General features: G+C 47.2%; 3 protein-coding genes across 4 annotated transcripts; 1 reads left to right on the plus strand and 2 right to left on the minus strand.

The window, feature by feature from the left end:
• Positions 1-203: 203 nt before the first annotated feature.
• SMDT1 (single-pass membrane protein with aspartate rich tail 1) lies at positions 204-2,711 on the plus strand. Its single transcript, XM_074826808.1, has 3 exons — positions 204-441; positions 964-1,107; positions 2,432-2,711. Exons 1-2 carry the CDS (start codon positions 286-288, stop codon positions 1,099-1,101), a joined length of 294 nt encoding a protein of 97 aa, XP_074682909.1. The 5' UTR covers positions 204-285; the 3' UTR covers positions 1,102-1,107; positions 2,432-2,711.
• A 2,035-nt stretch (positions 2,712-4,746) lies between these two features.
• Positions 4,747-7,312, minus strand: NDUFA6 (NADH:ubiquinone oxidoreductase subunit A6). The gene is made up of 3 exons (XM_074826809.1): positions 7,058-7,312; positions 6,298-6,413; positions 4,747-4,937 (listed from the first exon to the last, which is right to left on the minus strand). The coding sequence occupies exons 1-3, from the start codon at positions 7,182-7,184 to the stop codon at positions 4,806-4,808; spliced, it is 375 nt and encodes a 124-aa protein (XP_074682910.1). The 5' UTR covers positions 7,185-7,312; the 3' UTR covers positions 4,747-4,805.
• Positions 7,313-8,302: 990 nt separating this feature from the next.
• CYP2D6 (cytochrome P450 family 2 subfamily D member 6) lies at positions 8,303-18,081 on the minus strand. 2 transcript variants are annotated; one of them, XM_074826810.1, is made up of 9 exons: positions 17,772-18,081; positions 15,804-15,975; positions 14,953-15,105; positions 14,148-14,308; positions 13,852-14,025; positions 11,876-12,017; positions 11,078-11,265; positions 9,998-10,139; positions 8,303-9,902 (listed from the first exon to the last, which is right to left on the minus strand). In XM_074826810.1, exons 1-9 carry the CDS (start codon positions 17,982-17,984, stop codon positions 9,724-9,726), a joined length of 1,524 nt encoding a protein of 507 aa, XP_074682911.1. In that variant the 5' UTR covers positions 17,985-18,081; the 3' UTR covers positions 8,303-9,723. The 2 variants fall into 2 exon arrangements, 1 of the variants encoding a protein (XP_074682911.1); XR_012623542.1 differs by having other exon boundaries at positions 9,817-9,902; positions 9,998-10,147.
• Positions 18,082-18,316: the final 235 nt, after the last annotated feature.

The following is an 18,316-nucleotide window of genomic DNA, read 5'->3' on the forward strand; positions in this document are numbered from 1 at the left end:
ACCCGGCCCGGTTTTCCTCTGCCGAGCCTTAGCGGGCCCTTTGGCGGGACGCGGTGCAAGGTGAAAGGCTGCCTGCTCCTTTTCTTTCTCCCCCGGGTCCCAGCGACTGCGGCCGTGGGACGGGGCCCGCCCCCCGCTTCAGCGATGGCACCGCCCCACGCATGCGCACTGGAGACGCCCCCCCCCCCCCCCCCCCCCAAGCCTCGCGAGAGCCGGAGGTCCCGCCGCCGTGGGCGACGCCTCGGCTCAGCCGTTTCGGGAGCCCGAGGAGGGGCAGGCGGGAGGATGGCAGCGGCAGGCGGGCGGCTTCTGGCGGCGGCCGTGGCTTACTCGGGGCGAGCGGGCTGGGTCGGGCCGCGCCGCACCCCGACCGTGCCGCTTGTGCCTTCCCGGAGCGCCACCGTCACCCGGAGCGGCGCCATTTTGCCCAAGCCGGTTAAGGTGAGTGAGGGGCGAGCGGGTGGGGGCGGCAGCCAATCGCGGCGTAACGGATGGCAGTCGTGGCCAATCAGTGCGGGTGCCTCTGCTGTGGCTGGGGCGGTGGGAGTGAGTGACAGGGTCTAGACTAATGAGCGGAGAGGCTGTGGGCGGGGCGGGGATGCGGAAGTGCTCGGCGACGGGAGGGTGATGGGAGCGGCCCCGCGGGGCCGGAGCGGGACCGGGCGGCTCCGTTCCCCCCGAGCGGGGTGCGCTGACCCGCGGTGGTCCGTGCGCCGTCAGGGGGAGATAAATACCCGCCCGTACACCGCCGCTCCTCACCAGCAACGTTCTACCTCCCTAAGCCACCCGTGTTCCCCGTCCCAGGCTCCCCGCGGGTTCCTGCTCTCCCGGTGCTGGTTTTTATAACCGAGTGGGATGCGGTGACTGGGGTCCTCTGCGCGCCTGCGGAGCCGGGAGCACGTAGGTTCAGCTACAGTGCGACTTGCTGATAAAGATGAGTCTTTTCCACTCGGCTCCTTGCAGACGCCCTTCGGCCTCCTCAGAGTATTCAGCGTGGTGATCCCCTTCCTGTACGTTGGGACTCAGATCAGTAAGAACTTCGCAGCCCTACTTGAAGAACATGATATCTTTGTCCCAGAGGATGACGATGATGATGATTAAAGGGTGGTATGTCATTAACATCACCAGCAATCTTAATTATTTGTGCTTCCCGTTTGGGCAGGGAGGAGAATCTCTGACTAGGAAATGACAGCAACAGCTTGAAAGATGCATTTGCAGTTAAACACACGGGCACAGTTATCGCCTCTGGCTACGAACTTTTATACCGGAGTAGGCCAGTTTGGTCTCTGAATTTGAAATCTCCACAACGTACATTTGTTAGAGATCAGAATAAATTGATGGTGGTTTAGATCTTGTAATTTGAATCAGAAATAAACTGTAGTCAGTGAGGATCTATACTGCAGACAGGAAAGAGGGACTTCAGTGTTATTACATTACACATCCAAAGAAGGGCAATGAAGCTGGTGAAAGGTCTAGAGCACAAGTCTTATGAGGAGTGGCTGAGGAAACTGGGGTTCTTTAGCCTGGAGAAAAGGAGGCTCACAGGAGACCTTATCACTCTCTACAACTATGTGAAAGGAGGTTGTAGCAAGGTGGGTGTTGGTCTCTTCTCCCAAGTAACAAGTGATAGGAAGAGAAGAAACAGCCTCAAGTTGTGCTAGGGGAGGTTTAGATTGGGTATTATGAAAAATTTCTTCACCAAAAGCAACTGGAACAAGCATTGGAACAGGCTGCTCAGGGAAGCAGTTGAGTCACCATCCCTGGAGGTATTCAAAAAAGACCTGTAGACATGGCACTTTGGGACACAGTTAGGGGTGGACTTGGCAGCGGTAGGTTTGCAGTTGGACTTGATGATCTTTTCCAACCTAAATGATTCTGTGATTCTATTCTACACGTTTACTTGTTTAAAAGTCTTCTGCTAGAATCACTTACTGTATGAAATTCTGATACACAGGGGAACAATTTAAGAGAATTCCAGAAGCCATCAGAACAAACTATCCGGTGGGTGTTACACTGATCTCCAGACTAGTTGGACCATTCAGACTCACTGGATAAAGGAAGAGGGGAAATAATTCACCTTTATCTGCAGTACACTACACTGTGCTACACTTTCCACCATTTTATGTTAGTCTGTTTGGCTTGCCCTTGTGTAAAGACTTGAGTTTGGGTGTATTTGATTCTTTACAGAACAAAGAAGCTGTAAATAGTGTTACTTTATAATCCATTTGGTGGATGTATTCCATTTGATAAAGGGATTTTCTAGCATGCACTCTGCAGCTAAAACAAAGAATAAAAAGCTTGTGAAGACTGAAGCAGCCTGTTAGAAACTCCTTTTACGTAAACCCCCACCTTGTGTGGTTTGGGGGGAGGGTATGGACTGGAGCTCAGTACGGTGTATCTGAAGAGTAACAGCTTATTACTCTATTTGCAGAACTGTAATGGAAGAACAGAATGGAGAAGACCATTGACAAAGCAGTGGTTTCAACATCTGTCACCTGTGTTTTGTCCTTCCTAAACGGGACAGGGGGTTCTGTATCCCCTTTGCCAGTGAGCATCCTGCGCACGTCTGTATGACAGAAATCTGTAGATCAGGGCTGAAGGAGGTGCTTGATAGGCCCTGCGTCCTTGCACACACACTCTCACCTCATCAAAGACTGCTTGGGATTCCTTTTACTAGCAATATGGTAAACAATTAAAGATCAAGAGATTGAGATGTATGACTTTGGTCTTATGTTTTTACACATTATATGCCTGTGTCCTAGCACTTCTGTCTTAACTGTTCTACCTCTGTACATCTGTTCCAGTAAGGAGGCCCTCTTTGTATTTATTTCCTCTTGTGAGTCCTTTCTGTAATTCAGTACTAATCTACAGTACATGACAGGAATCCTAGAGGAAGCAGCAACCCCACAACACAGCCCCATTAAAAGAATAGAGTGCATACTGACAGTGGCACTGCAGTTCAAATAATGCTGATTTACAACCTAACAGGTGTATCTGATGGAGACTATATCACTAATTTCACCTCACAGAGGATTAACTACAGTATTATCATCACAGAGTTAAAAATTTTGAGCAGCTTTGGTAAAAGGTTAAGGTGACAAGTTGCAAACTAACTTGCTGATGTGTTTTATAGCATTTAATCTCTGACAGTGAAAATCCCTGAACGCTCTGGCTCCAAGTACCTAGTAATTCCTATGTAGTTCAGTACTTCCTTCTGTATAAGCCCTAATATATTTATTTTCTTAACTATAAACTTCAACTCTTCACAGAAGTGTTTATTATTGCAATTAATTCCTTGCATAAGACTTAAAAGGTCTTCTCTACTGCTAGGGCATACACAGAGTATCTTCAGTCACATCAGACCAGCTGTTTTCTCAAATACCTTGAAAGATGAGTCATTTTTTTTTTCTTTTTAAGCCAGCATTGCCCCAGTGTCTCTCTCACAGTTTCTGGTCACTAGATCTGGCCTCTTCTCTTGATGGCCCACTTTTCCCTTCAGTATTCATGTAGCTGTTAAGAAGTTTCTTTTAATGTTGCACACATTAGCACAGTATATAGTTCAAACAGCCACATTTGCTTCCTTATTATATGGCACTGCTTTTGATGTTTGCTCTCTAACTCTCCAGTGTAGCTACTGAGAGAAAAGGGAGCCTGCAATCCAAGTAATGCCAACAGCTGTAGCTGAAGGCAGCTGGCAGGTTCTTGAGTTACTTGGTATCCAAGTTGCCCCCTCCTTCCCCAAAGCCACCTAAAAAGTGGTTGCTCCAGTTCATCTGCTCTTGGGAGCCAAACATGTCCCTGCTCCTGTTTTCTGTACTGTTCAGTTTCTTACCACTGCTTTACTCACCATCTCTCCTGACCCTTCCTGACTGTGTCAACCCTGTCCTTAAAAGCACCCTACCCCCGAAGCCCCTAGGTATACACACATACACATCCCTGAGGAGTGCTGCTTTACAGTCCTCATATGGGGAAGAAAGCCCCAGTATTCAGGCAATGATAAAAAGAAGTTTGAGTGTACTACAAAGATTCGATGCTGATCATGCATGGGGGAGCTCCAGCACTGTTACCTGCTGAAAACCTGTTCTGACTGTTGAAAGAAAAAAAAACCACAACTGTCCTTACCCTTCTCAAATGGGAGCTAGTAATTTCTGATTCAATTAAGGAGGTGATGGTAGGATACCATCTTCTGCTAGGCATCAGAAGTTCTTACAGAGCCTTCCTATTCTAGATAACAGTACAAAACTCCGTTTTTCCAGGTAATTTCATTTTACAGCAGGAAAATGGACTCTGCTGATCTTTTTATTGCATAAAGGGCTTTATTTGCCTATTGGATTTTACACCATTCTCTGTGAGGAAGTAAACAGAGACTAGTGTCCAAGTAAAAAACACAGGGTCAACAAAGTCATAGCATCAAATTGCAAAACACTGCATGAATACAGATGGGCCTCAAGCACAAGAATATTTTTGCAACTACACTGGCTTTTCTGAAGGCCTGCTCTTTCTTCCACAGAGCTGACACCTACACATGGGGCTGCAGGCTAAGCAGAAAGCCCCACAGCCAGGTTGTGTTGTGGTTATTCAGCAGACACTCCAGGGCAAGGGATGGGACAAACTCAATGCACTGAAAATACACATTAGCAAAACTAGGAAATCACAGCTCTTCATACAGATCATAGTGACTTGCACACACTCTGGATTCATAGTCATTAGGCTCCTAATATGCTACACAATCTTTCTGTACAAATATTTTTTCTACTAGATAGAACTTTATTTGTAATACAAGGCAGGGAGACAGAGTCAATCTCTCAGGGATCATGGCCTGCATAGAATTTGGACAGAAAGTCTTTAGGTCGTGGGGTTTCCGTCTCATGGAAATACCTCATGATGTGAGTCCTCTGCTTCCATACATGAATGGTTTCTTGAAGATCCATCTTTCCCTGCACACAGACAAAAGAATTTTAGACTAGTTCTCAGTTACAGCCTCAGTCTAACTATACAGCACTATGTAAGTTATTTGAATGCACTTAGAAACACCCTTAAGATAGCTGCATCAAAAATTCTGTACTCCTAAAGACTGCTTGCATCACCTACACTGTGACATAAATATACACTGTCCCCACCTTGTGACTTTGTTGCTTCATGTCCTGTATTAACGAGTCACTTGTCTCTACAGCACAGCTTCCCAACCCTGTGGAACAGGCAAGGGACCCTGCCCCCTTTTTAGAACCTGCCTTGTTTCTTTCATGACTAGCACCCCCATAAAATTCTACATCACATTCCTAACTTTCATGCACCTCCAATTTTTTTGAATAGTGGCAAGTTAGCTGTAAAACTGCTGCTAAGCGCTTTGCACCAGTATCTCTACCACAGAGATATTAAACATAACTTTTTCATGACTCCAGTCTATGAATTATTGTACTGGTTTTGGAGGATGACAGCACCTGGCAGAACGAGACTGCCTGGAATTGTCACCTACCATTTTACCCAGGATTCTGTTTCCAGATTTTTTTTCATCATGTAAAGACAGATTAACTGTCTTGAAATGCAAGAAATACAACAGGTGAGCACAGCAGTCCTTGGTTGGAAGCTTCCTAATGCATTAGAACTACAGAGGTCGGTTATTGTTGCTCAGACCTGTTCTGAGGCCTTGCCCTACTCTTGGTATTCTGATTATTGCCTTGAACCATACAGGTCTCTCAGGCCTGAGACATAACCAGATGTGTTACAGAGCTGGGGTGTTTTGCCACCCAAAGCCAGCCTCCCACCAAGTACTGCCACTCTAATGTATGTTTCACAGTCAGTGAAGAAAACCACATCTCAATCTGAGGAAATAAGGAGTAGAAAGGTAATTTTTAATGGTAAACTAGCCAGCAGCATCTTCTTCTCCTTTCTCAAACTGACATTGTTTTCTAAAAAAGAAAAAAAAAAAAAAAAAAAAAAAAAAGAGAGAAAACCGCAACCAACTTGGTATTTAAACTGCCATTTCACTTATTTCACTTGCCATACGCTTCATCTTTTAAATATCTGCAAACTGGAAGAGCCAGTACACTGAATGACAGAAATCCATATTCTAGCAAGTCTGAAGTCGGTGAGTTAAGACCCTATTCCTCTGCCTGCTAAAGCAGCTTGATCCCTTATCAACAGGTTCGTTGACAGATATAAACCAATCTGGATTGCAAGAGACAACTCCTCCCCAGCGCAAGCTGAAATAAAACTGTCCCTCCATCACACTCACCACCAAATATCCACTCTTACATTCTCCACAGCTTCAACAAAACAGTAATAACTTGTTTGTACCTTAATAACCAGCATATCTATCACCCGTGGATCTGTAACGTTGGCATTCTTCAGGAACATCTCCCGCACCTTGTTACGCCCCTGTTTCACCGTGATGTCCAGCTGGTATAGGTGTACTATGAAAAACAGAACACCCACAGAGATCATCTATATTGCTTTTCATTTTTTCCACTGACAATGTGCAACTCCACCCTACAAAACGATACACAGTAATTTGTTCTTGCAATGTCTGCCAGCTTCACTAACATGTTCAATTTAAAGCAAATAAACAACACAGCCATGGTACAAGTCCCAGTGCAGTTTTAAGGAGGCAGGCAATCAGGCCACACGTCCCTGTTCTAGAAAATTAAAGCCAGATTTCTCTTTTGCTTAGCTAGGAAAGACAAGTGGCGAGTAAGACATGAAGAGACCAGAGTTCCCCATCCAGAAGCCCCTCAGGGGAGGCAGCCGGGCCGGGGCGGGGAGGGCAAGGGAAACCCTGCTGGGCCAGGCCGGCGGGCCTGTGCTGCCCCGGAGAGCGGCCCAGAGCCCACAACCCCGCAGCGGCTGTAAGGCCCCGGACAACCGCGCTCACCTGCCCCACGCGCAGAGGGCCAGGCCGGGGAAAGGGCCGCGGCGGGGTGAGGCAGGACCCCGCACGCCCGGGGGTAACCGGCGCCCCCCGACGGGCCCTTTAAGAACCCGACGGCTGCCGGGTGGCCGTTCCGACCTTGAGCTCGCGCTCCCGCCCGCGCATGCGTGGCCGGCTCCGCGCCCTCACCCGTGTTGGGCACCTCGCGGTACCAGGCCCGGTACAGCTCCCTCACGCGCCGCTTCGCCTCGCCCAGGTCCCGGCTGAAGATGGGTTTCACCGCGGCAGACACCGCTCCTCTACCCGCTACCGCCATCTTGGTGCGGCCACCGCCTCCGCGGCGACCCCTCCGCGCGCGGCGTCCTGCCCCTTCCCCGGCGCCCGTGGGAACCCCACTGGCACAGCGGCCCGCTATTAGCCCGCTGTGCTGCCACTCCAACCTGTCGGGCCTGGCAAGTAGCGGCGGCTGGCGGCCTCCCATCCGATTGGCCGGCAGAAACGCCAATTACCGCCGGCTGCGAGGGCGGACAGCCCGGATGGGCGGGGTCGCGGTGTGCCCCGCCTCCCGGACGGGTGGGCCCGCACCGCCCCTCACGGCCCGCGCTGCCGGGCGGGGCCGGGGGAGGGCGGGGGGAAGCCGAGCGAGGGGAGCGGGGCTGCGGCGGCGCCGGTGCGAGGAGGGGCGGGTTTAGTCTCTCAGGGCTCACCGAGGCGGTGCCTTCAAGGTGCCGCGGGCTCATGACAGCCTCCCTGGAGGAGGGGACCGCGACTGGGAGGGCGCACAGCTACCGCAGCCCCGGTGAGCCCCGTCCCTGCCGTCGTGGTCTCCTGCAGGTGCAGGCCCCGAGGCGATGGGTGACCGGAGGCAGCAGGACGCTTCTCAGCAGGGGCCCCGTGCTCACAGTAGCCCCCTTCTCCTACCCGTGCTGTGACCGCCTGCCCCAGCCCAACAGCAGCTGCTTGGCTTTTACGGCCATTTTTAGCATAGAGAACTTGCTTTCCCCTCCCGATTATCAGTCCTACATCTGTATTGTGCAATGATCTATTTGTGCCCTTTTGCCTCCAAAAGACCACACCAGCTGATGTTTGCACATGCACGTTGACTTTCTTTCAATGCATTCCTGCATGCTAGAAAGACAGTCCGTGCTCTAGGTATACCCACACTTCTTAGCCAAATACACGAGTGCTGGAATCCTTTCCATTTGAAGTTTACTTCACTGAAACCCTTTAAAAACACTTATGTGTGTGCTGGTAACTATAAACCCAGGCATGTTCAGTTCAGTGTCATTGAACCAACCAGAAAAGTAACACTGAAAGGATCTTGAAAGAAACAGATGGGGTGCTGGCTGTAAGGAGAGAAATGTTGAGTGTCTGAGGCAGGTGTGTAGTAGGACTGTGAGACAACCGCAAAGAGGAGGGAGGGGCAAGAAAGAAGACTTTGCAGATCACTTTTATTCTTTCAGATTATTTTTTAGATGAAAACCATAAATGTGCCATTCCTGCTGAAGTAAAAATCTTAACGGTATTAATAAGTATTTGCATAATTCAATAGATTTCATAGCTTCCAAAATTACTATTAGAAAAATAGATATGAATGTGTGCACACCCATGCACTCAGTTTCAGAGATTTATTTTTTTTTTAGTTGTGGTTATGTGTAGAAGCTCCTTTATGCTATGGTCTTTTCAGCCATGTCATTAAAAATTAGCTACTACTAATCTAAACATCAACATATCTTAACACCTTGCAGAACAATTTGTTGGGAATATGGCAGGAAGAAGGGGAAAGGTAGCTCTGAAATCTACAGCTGTTCTGTTTCAGTGTAACTCCATCTCTTTGTGAGTTCCAAACCTGCCCAAGAGCTGACTTCGTGTAACACTGAAAAAAAGCAGTTTTCAGGACCTAATTAGAGGAGATCTAATCTAAACATCAGGATTTCTCTGAAATATAGGAATTTCTGTATTTCACAAATGACCTGCTTCTGTGGCTGAAACACCATATGGATTATTTATGTGCTTCTTCTTGGTATTTACTCCTACTGGAGGCATAGTGTGAGATAAGGGTTGTCAGGATTAAAACTTACTTTCTTTGGGGCTATAAATGAAGGCAGTGCAATATGTGTGCAATGGTTGGCAGTATGCAATAAACAGGAAGGAATGAGGGGGGTATGTATGTGTTGGATGATAAGATTTTTCAGGAGCACTGCTCTGAAACTGCAGTTAAATGCCGTCGGAGCTGAAGCTCTTGTCCTGCCCACCAGCAACACATGCCATATCAGCTGAGTGACCCTGGACTGTTTTTTCAGGAACCGAGCCAGAGCTGGACTTCCCTGGCGCCAGGTAGAGGCACACGCTGCTGTGGGATGGCACCACGTGGGAGGTAGAGCGTGGCTGGGTATGCATTGGGGCTGACAAGGAAGAGAGTGGGCCAGGAGATTTTTCCAAGTTTTTCTGCTCCTAGAATTGGCAAGACCCCAGAGTTGTCTTTTACCCAGGATACCCTTGTATTTCAGTAAACTAATTCAGAACTAATAATTCTTTCAGTAGCTGTGTGCTCAGTGAACTGCTTCTGCAACTGATGAGAGCCCAAAGTACAGCAGAGCTGGCTGATTAGCCATATACGTACTTGCAAACTTGATTGTCATTCGTAACTTGCTGTGACTGGCTGATTCAAGATCCAGGACTAGAATTAAGCTAAGCCATATATTGGGCCAGATCCTTACTTTCACAGCAGGGGACATCTGCACAGACTTGAGAGGTCTTGACTGGAACCTGGCATGATCCTACCTACACCTGCAACATTTCTGACAGAGTTTGCGTTGGTGGTGGTCTGTGAGTGAAAGGAAAGAGGCGTGCACTTATCTTGGGACAGCTCGTACCAGGTATGGGTGTGGGGAGCTCGTGAGGGCAAAGTGACCATCCTCACATGGCCTGGGCTGGTCCTCAGGGAGCACAAAGGTGAATTTCTGCAGGAGAGTGGTAAAGAAAATAAAGAGCTCCAACTTGGCCAGCTGTTCCCCCAGGCAGGCACGGCGACCTGCAAGAGAGGGAGTAGAAAGTGTTTATGTAAGAGGACATTACGTCATGCTGGAATCTCTGTGACTTGCAGCTGGATCCTCCCCTCAGATTTACCTGCTGAGAAAGGCAGGAAGGCCTCTGGTTTCACAAACTGCCCATTCGCATCCAGGAAGTGTTCGGGGTAAAACTCGTTTGGCTTCTCCCAGACTGTCTCATCCTTCAGCACAGAAGACAAGTTGATGATGATTGTTGTCCCCTGCGCTCCTCCACAAGAAGAAAGAACTTATGTGAGAACAGCAGCATTATCTTGGCACAACGGATCAGTGCTGGTCCCCCTTTAGTCTGTGTCTCCTATTTAATAGCAACCATCATTCAGTGCTTCAGAATAAGGCACTGATCTCCTCTTCTGTATCTTATTTAAAACAGAGGTAAAGCAGGGCACTTTTCCAATGACATATGGTGCCTGCCCTATGCTCCGAAGCATCTGAACTTTTGCAATTTGTATCCTTACAGAGGCCATTGCATGCAAATGCCAATTTCATGGTTACACAGTGGAAACAGACTCTGCTTCTTAGATCCTCCTGGACTTGTTTTATCGCTGGAGAGAAAAAGCCAACTGACAGACTTGGAAGCCCAACTTTTGCAGGGGCCATGGGAAATTGCAAAGCTTTCCTGTTTCACATGTCAGTGGTCTAAGCTAGAGGAGGTATCTCAAGGCTAAAAAAAAAATCCCAGGCTTGCATTGCTACCAGTGCTGCCAGGGCAGCTGTCTGTCACAATGGCAGTGGACTGAATGCCAGTGGCATTTGAATAGTTTCAGAGATTAGACTTTTAACTACTACAATCTTAGGAAAGCCAGTAAGCTGGTGTCGTGTGCCTCCAGAGAGCCTGTTAGGCTGTTGCTTTCTCCTTCCAACACAGGCAGTGAATATCACAGCTCATTGAGAGGGAAGCAAACCTTTGCACTGAGCTGCCACTGCAGTTGGGCTCCCACAGATCCAGTGCAAACCTAGAGCACAAATGTGACCATCTGCCTGGATTTAGCATTTCAAAATGTCCTACTTCAGTCCTCGCCAGTGACTGCAATTCAGGGCTGGAAGTGCAACACTGCAGAGTTGCGTGGGGTCCCCCACACCCCATGCCTGGCGTCTGCGCAGGGAGAGGATGCTGCATTGCCTTTCTGGTCACAGTCACCTTGGGAATGAAGAAGCCTTGCAACTCAGTGTCCCGGTACGTCATGTGAGGTAGTCCAATAGGAGCAACATCCCCGTAGCGTTGCACTTCATGGATCACAGCACTGGTGTAGGACATGCTCACTTGGTCCTTCATGGTGGGTGATCTCTCTCTGCCAATCACCTTATCAATCTCTGCTTGGACCTTACCTGAAAGCAGCACAGCTAAGGAATTAGAGTGCCCTTAAGTAAGCAGAAGGGGCTGGTACAAGCTGTAGGAAGGCTGGCAGCATGAGACTGTAGATACTGGGTGAGAGCAGGACAAGCAGTCAGAGAAAGGAACAGAAACTAGAGGGGAATGCATTTGTTTTCAGTTGCTCAGAGCCATCTGTCTAACTAGTCTTTGTGCATGGTGTCTTTCATTAAGGTCTTGTCACTCGACATGCTACCTTACCTCTATGCAGCTGAAAGGGTACCTGGGCATGTAGCATTAGGGAATTAAAACAGATTAGCATCTATTCCAAATACTGGAAAGAGGGTACTCTGGCCACTGAAAGTCCCCAAGAAGCCTTCAAAATGAAGGCAAGAGCGAACTTGCCCTTCCAACTCCAGTCTTTTTATCAGGGCTTCCTCCCTGCCACCAGTCCCTGCCAGAATAGCTATGTTTGGGAAGTGTTTCTTCTGGTTTCTCCTAGACCAACAATCACCAAAGCTGTTCTTCATTGCAAAATCCTCAAACCATGGAGAGATGTTCAGTCTCCTCGCAGAAAAATGAGGGTTGAAGGGAAGACGCCACACCTCTGCCTGTCTTCTGACTTACTCTGTATTTCCGGGTGGAGAAGCATGTACAGAACTGCCCACCGGAGAGTGGTGGAGGTGGTCTCAGAACCAGCTGCAAACAAGTCTGCGGTCACTAGACGAAGGTTGTTATAGTTGAAACCACTCTCTTCAGCCATCTTACCCTGTGGAGAGCAAACAAGTGGGTGACTGGAGCTGGGGTACTTGCTGGGTGAGAAGACCGTTGTTCCAGAGAAGTACTGAGAAGCCCTAGATCCATTTTTGCTGACTAGGAAGTTCATTGGGAGGATAGAGCACAGCACAGGCAATGGTCTGTGTATAACTGATGTACTTCAGTAACCCTGTTACCTCCTGTATTTGAAGATCACCAGTCACCTCCTGTATCCTGAGAGATGAACACTACACCTGCTTTCAGGACAGAAGTGAGTGCCTTGTGCTCGCAACTCAAACAGACAGCAGGCCCCTGCCACTTGCTGTAACATCCTCCCCCAGAGGAGGTGGAACACAGTTATTCAGGTTTGATCAGATCATAAAACCCACACAGTAAAGAGGAGGCTGCATTGATGTGGCAAATGCAAAATTAACAGTATTTTGAGGGGGTTATCTATAGCTATGCATTACAGATTCTCACTGCTTCTGCCCTGCTATTTTCTTACAATTGGGAAAAAAAAAAAGAAAAAATCAGGGTATCATTGCTGCCTATTAAGTCTGCAACACCAATTTCAGCAAAACTGGTCTCTCATCCAAATGCTAATTGAGCTCAAATTTGTTAGCATATGAGATATGACAAGCTCTCTGCATGAGTTCATCTGCTTGTCTTTTCTAATCCTCTTTATACTTTCCTTTCCTAGGGACTAGCTTCTGTTAAGTTATTCTGTATATTTTGATGCTGTTGTAATATGGATAGCAATTAGTAAGGCATTTAAGACTGAACTGTTATCCCAATAAAAGAACTCTGGCAAGGGAGCTATGGGGCTGATCTGACCAAAGTTAACCCAGTAAAGGGATTTATCAGACTGGCTTATCAGGGGACCTTAGTGAACAGAAGAGAGACGTGACAAGAGGCAACATGGTCAGGCTCACGTCCATCCCCAAATAGTACTGCTCAGTGCAGAGTAACATCGGTCACGTTGCTCGGCCCAGGCGAGCTGGGGGGGCTAACGCATGGACTGGAGGTGCCCAGCCCGCAGCACGGCAGGGTTCATTATGCAGAGCAGCAGTCCAGCCTGAGGACTTGGATGGCGGAAGCAATTCACAGGCAGAATTTGCTACTACTGCTCATCTGGCACTTGAAATTTAGTGAATCCATGTGCAGAAACATATGGTGGATGGATGGGCTGACGCAAGTACCTTTGATTTTACACTGACTTCATCCTAACTGAATCAAAGGAAAGACTCCTTTTATTTCAGTGAGATTCAGATTTAGGCCTTCATCTGATCCGTAGGGAACTAGGTCTTAAGCAAGCAATTCAAAGACACACATCCTAAAGGAGATGCCATCTTTCCAAGTCGTAACTTGGTTTAAAGACAGGCTACAGACTGGGCAATGATACCAAAAAGCCAGTCTGTTGCTGCAGTTTTGTAACTGATTTTAAGACATCAGTCATTAAGGCACTGATGTACACAGAATCTTGCATGTTGACTTGTCCTCTGGTGCAAACTTAGAAATATTAGTGAACTCACTCATTGCCTTTTAAATGCCTTCAACATGGTGTAGGCTGGAAAGAAGGGAGTTGCTAGACTCTGAGGGGAATGGGAAAGTAGAAAATGGGAACAAGAACATCAGCAGATAATGTGGTCTCTTAAGACAGTAAAGGAGGTTACAGCATGAAGAAGTTAACACCTTTCTTCTCAAGATACAACGTGAAACGAAAAAGTAGGAAATTAGTTAGTAAGAGGTTTTATACAGCTCTATGAGGAAAGTCAGCTTCTATCAGCAAGCTTAAACAGGCAGAGGAATTTTCTCTGGACCCCGAGGTTCTGTTGGTGTCAGCCTACCTTCTCCATTTCCTTTAAAAATGCATCACTGAAATCTCGGATGTAAGCAGGGTTCCAGGTCTCCATGTGCTTATTTATGAGCACATCTATGAAATCCATGAATGCCTTTTGCCCTTGGAAGACTTTCTGTGGCACTCCAGGGATGCGCAACAAAATGGGCACCACATTAAGAAGCTGGGATGTCAGAACCAGAGAGAGAAGATAGCATGTGATGCAAAAATAAAAATAATGAAAATACAATGCTCTCAAGCAACAGAGGGCAGCTTCTTACAGAACATCTTATGCTCTTGGTTTACCTGAGGCAAGAATCCAGCTTCTTCATTCAGGGAGTTTTCAAACAAATGTAACAGCTTCTTGAATGTGTCATCACCGTAGTCAAAACGCTCTCCATAGATGGTGGTGCAGATCACATTGCAGACTGCGTTATTTACAAGAAAACGTAAATCGAAAGGACGACCTAAAAATGAAAATGGAGACCAAGCAATGAAGCTAAGCTACGCCAAGCTCTTGGACCTCTGCTGTCAGTAACAAGAATACACAAATGCCTCCTTCATGCCTTCAAGAGAAAAAGCCCCTAAACCACTCAAAGTACAAATGCATCATACTAGAAAGTGAAGATCTTCTCATCTCCTACTACTATTTTGTTGATCCTTGTTTAAAGGAGAAAACTCCCAAGAAAAGCTGAGTTGCAGGGTTGTTCTGTGACTTGACAGATAACACTTTGCTTTGTGTCTAGATGACAGGTGATGTGCTGTGAAAACTCTCAGCTGCAGTTCTATTGCATGTGATAATATCAATATGTTCCACTAAACTTCATAAAGGTAATAGTTATGGGAGTAATTATATTTTACATCTTTATTTCTATTTATGACCTATTTGTTTCCTGTTTCAAATGGATTAGTGTTACAGTAGCTCCACTGTGTAAAGTGGAATTGGCTTCAAGGTAGAGCAGGGTCAGTAATGCCTACAGACTAAAACCACTGCATTTGCTTAGGAAGAGAGCACTGCATGCAAACGAGAATGACTGTAGTATTACTTCTCTCTCTGCATCACTGTATTGCCTTTTTCTATGATTTCCCCATCCTTCTGGATGTGACAAACCTTTTTCAGAACTGACTGCAGAGCACAGAAATCCTGCTTCCTCTGTCACTCGGTCCTCCAAGGATTTCTTTCCCATCCCAAAGTTCCTCAAGGTAGAGAGTGTGAATTTCCTTAGCTCCTTCCAGACATGCCCATATCTTGCTATAACAATCCCTAGAGTAATGGATGAACAAGAAATGTCAGGAGCTCTGAGGGAATAGCAAATGTGAGTTTGGAGATAGAGGTCTGTGTGGATAGATGAAAGAGTCTGATCTTGTACGGCTTGTTCATACAGCAATTCTAAAAACGGATTACTGCACCTTCCAAATCGCACACATGGCTAGTGAAGGTGGAGGGGATTCAATGAGAGCAACAAGTGCTGCTAAGGATAAAGGAATCATTCCCCCAAACCATTCAGCATTGCACCCTTATTTTGTGTGAACTGGGTATCATGAGAGCTGAGGATGAGAGATGTGTGCTGGATGCTGGATAACACTTGTCTTGGAAGAAAGTTACCATTTTTTGTGTGATTACAACAACATGCCCATGGTGTGTGAGCATAAGCACTAATCACTGGATGTCGGGCGCTACCAGCTCCAATGCTGGCTGGAAAGTTGTACCACTGATAGTGTCCTAGCACTGCTGAAGAGGTGTGTGCCAGCACCTGGAGCTGTACTACAATCACTAAGGGGAGCCCCCTTTTCATCAAATCTGATGTTGTCACCACCAAAGGGTGGCAGACATACAAGGAGATTGAACAGAGGGACATGAGAAGGTGGCACTGTTCTGAGAAATTCTCCCAGCTACCCACTATCTACGCAGTCCTCCTTGTGCTAGTGCCAGCAGGGAACGTCCATTTGCAAGGGACTTGCCTTCAGATTTATTTCCGTAGCCCACATGTTCATACATTGGAATATATGGCCGGTCAGCAAAGTCCTCCGATCTGTGAACCAGGGCTTCCTTCACTGTTTTATACCCATTCAGTACTACCACGTTGGTCCAGCAGTTCTGGAGACTGAAGATGTTTCCAAACTTCTTCTGAAGCTGCCAAGATAAAAAAGTACATCCCTGAAAACGAGCTGAATGTAGCATAAAAAAATATCACCATATCCTTCCTTAGGACCTTTCCTATTTAGTGATTCTTGAGGTGCTTTTATTAGGAGACCTTCAGCTGATCTTTGACCTTTGTCTTTGCAGTGTAACAGCTCAGAGCAGTGCCAAACAGCAGCTGAAGCAGGGATCAGTGCTCTGCGAGTGGAAAGATTTAGAATACACCTATCCTGGCCAAACTGTTGCCATGACCATTGTGCAAGTATTTTGGATTTTGTCTGACAACACAAGGTCAAGGACCTTTTGGGGGATTTTTAAAGGCTGCATGCTCAACAATGAATTATTTCCTAATAGTTGTATTTATTTTGATCTGAAAGACTAGGCAAATTTGGAGTTAGTCTGCTTCTACTAGAAGGAAATATTGATGGTAAGGTGGTAGGTAATTTTTTTTAAATATGCGTTTGTTCATAAAGATCTACCCAGAGCCTGGTTCCCAGAAACACCATTGGAAGAGGCAATTCCACACTGGAGTTCCAGGTCAACTTTCTCCCTGAAAGGAGCATACCCATCTAGTAAGACTGGTAACTGGCACACACCCTACATCTGTTGTGATCTATAAGGGACATAATACTGACAGCAGGATGGCTGCACAGCTAAGCCTGTCAGCCAGACACTCACCATGGGAGCTTCCATGGAGCTACGTCTCCTCCAGGGAGACAAGCCCTTTGACTGGACACAGACTCCTGAGAAGGCAGGTCAAAGCTCCCCTGCTAATCAGTAACACTGAACAACAGGAACGTCTTGTTGGAAAACAGCACAATAGTAGCAATGCCCCATGGACTGTGCTCCGTTTTCTTTTTTCTGTTGTCTTTTTTTTTTTTTTTGTTAAAAACCTGAGTGTTTTCATTTCTGCACTGTAGCAATGCAAGGAATTGAAGTACTTAAGACTGTATTTGCAGTGGGGTTGGAAAGGGAATTAGCACTTCACTGGCACTAGAAATACATCATTAAAAGAGATTACTGGTCAAGATTGTGGTTAGCATGACCCTGATGTAATGTGATTTAAAAATGGTAATCTTTTGGACTATATGCAAGCAAATAATACAAATACTATATTTAGTTTCTCCATTTGGCAGATTTTTGACAGATAGCTGAACAGTGCTGTCCTAGAGAAAAGGCCTTTAGAGTTTGCAGATTGAAGCACAAAACCCCCCATGGTTTATCTGCTGCAAGCTGTGCTGTGCTTTTCCTTTAAGAAAAGCTAAGTCCTGACTTTGAATAAGAACACTACAGAGATTCTGGGCATTGCTGCTGGGCAAATCTGAAAGCTGATCCCTTTAACTGAAACTGTCACATGCCTGTAGTGTGCTTAAGTAACTTGCAGGGAAGTCTGCCATTCCTGCAGCCACATCCCCAGCCCACAGATACTTGCTTGTCTTCCCTTGTTTGTACATCTCCCTGTTCCCTTGCCCCAACATGTGCCCATATGTTAAGTTGATGGCCAGCTCTGCAGCAGAGCAAGCATCACCTATCACTGGGGAAACAACAGCACCTCCCACTGAGCTCGCCAAGAGATTGGGATATGGAGGCTGGCGAGTATTGGTGTGTGATTATCTATTTTTCTGTATGTGTGAGGTCAGTGTCCTTCGGCAGTGACTTGCTTCATTCTGGACTTTGGAGAGGGCATTGCTCTTCAGCTTTGTGCAAGGGTAGATCATGCCAGGGTGTCCCTATCCCCCCTAGGCTCATGGTCATTTGAGGGGTGCTTTGTCACGGGGGCTGGCACTCACCTGGTTGAAGGAGAGGTGGGGGTTGCAGAAGTCAACATACAGCATGGTCCCAATGAACGGCAGCGACACGGGGCCTGGTGGGTAATGGCTCCACTTCTTCCTGCGCTTCATGAAGTCAAAAAGTAAAGCAAAGACTGTAAGAAAAACTCCCAGTACAGAGATGTTGCTCCAGGTAGATGACAGCTGGGCCCCCAGCCACAGGAGCAATGCCATTTCGTAGCCTGTCTACCCCTTGGTCTTCCTCTTTTGACCTAAGACTGTTTCTGCCTCCTTTTGCCTCCTCTCCTCTCCTCTCCTCTCCTCTCCTCTCCTCTCCTCTCCTCTCCTCTCCTCTCCTCTCCTCTCCTCTCCTCTCCTCTCCTCTCCTCTCCTCTCCTCTCCTCTCCTCTCCTCTCCTCTCCTCTCCTCTCCTCTCCTCTCCTCTCCTCTCCTCTCCTCTCCTCTCCTCTCCTCTCTCCTCTCTCCTCTCTCCTCTCTCCTCTCTCCTCTCTCCTCTCTTTTTTCTCTCTCACTTCCTTCCCTAGGCAGCTGCCCTTTTCTTGCTC

This window comes from Strix aluco, chromosome 5 (genome assembly GCF_031877795.1).
Source record: "Strix aluco isolate bStrAlu1 chromosome 5, bStrAlu1.hap1, whole genome shotgun sequence".
NCBI classification, from domain to species: Eukaryota; Metazoa; Chordata; class Aves; order Strigiformes; family Strigidae; genus Strix; species Strix aluco.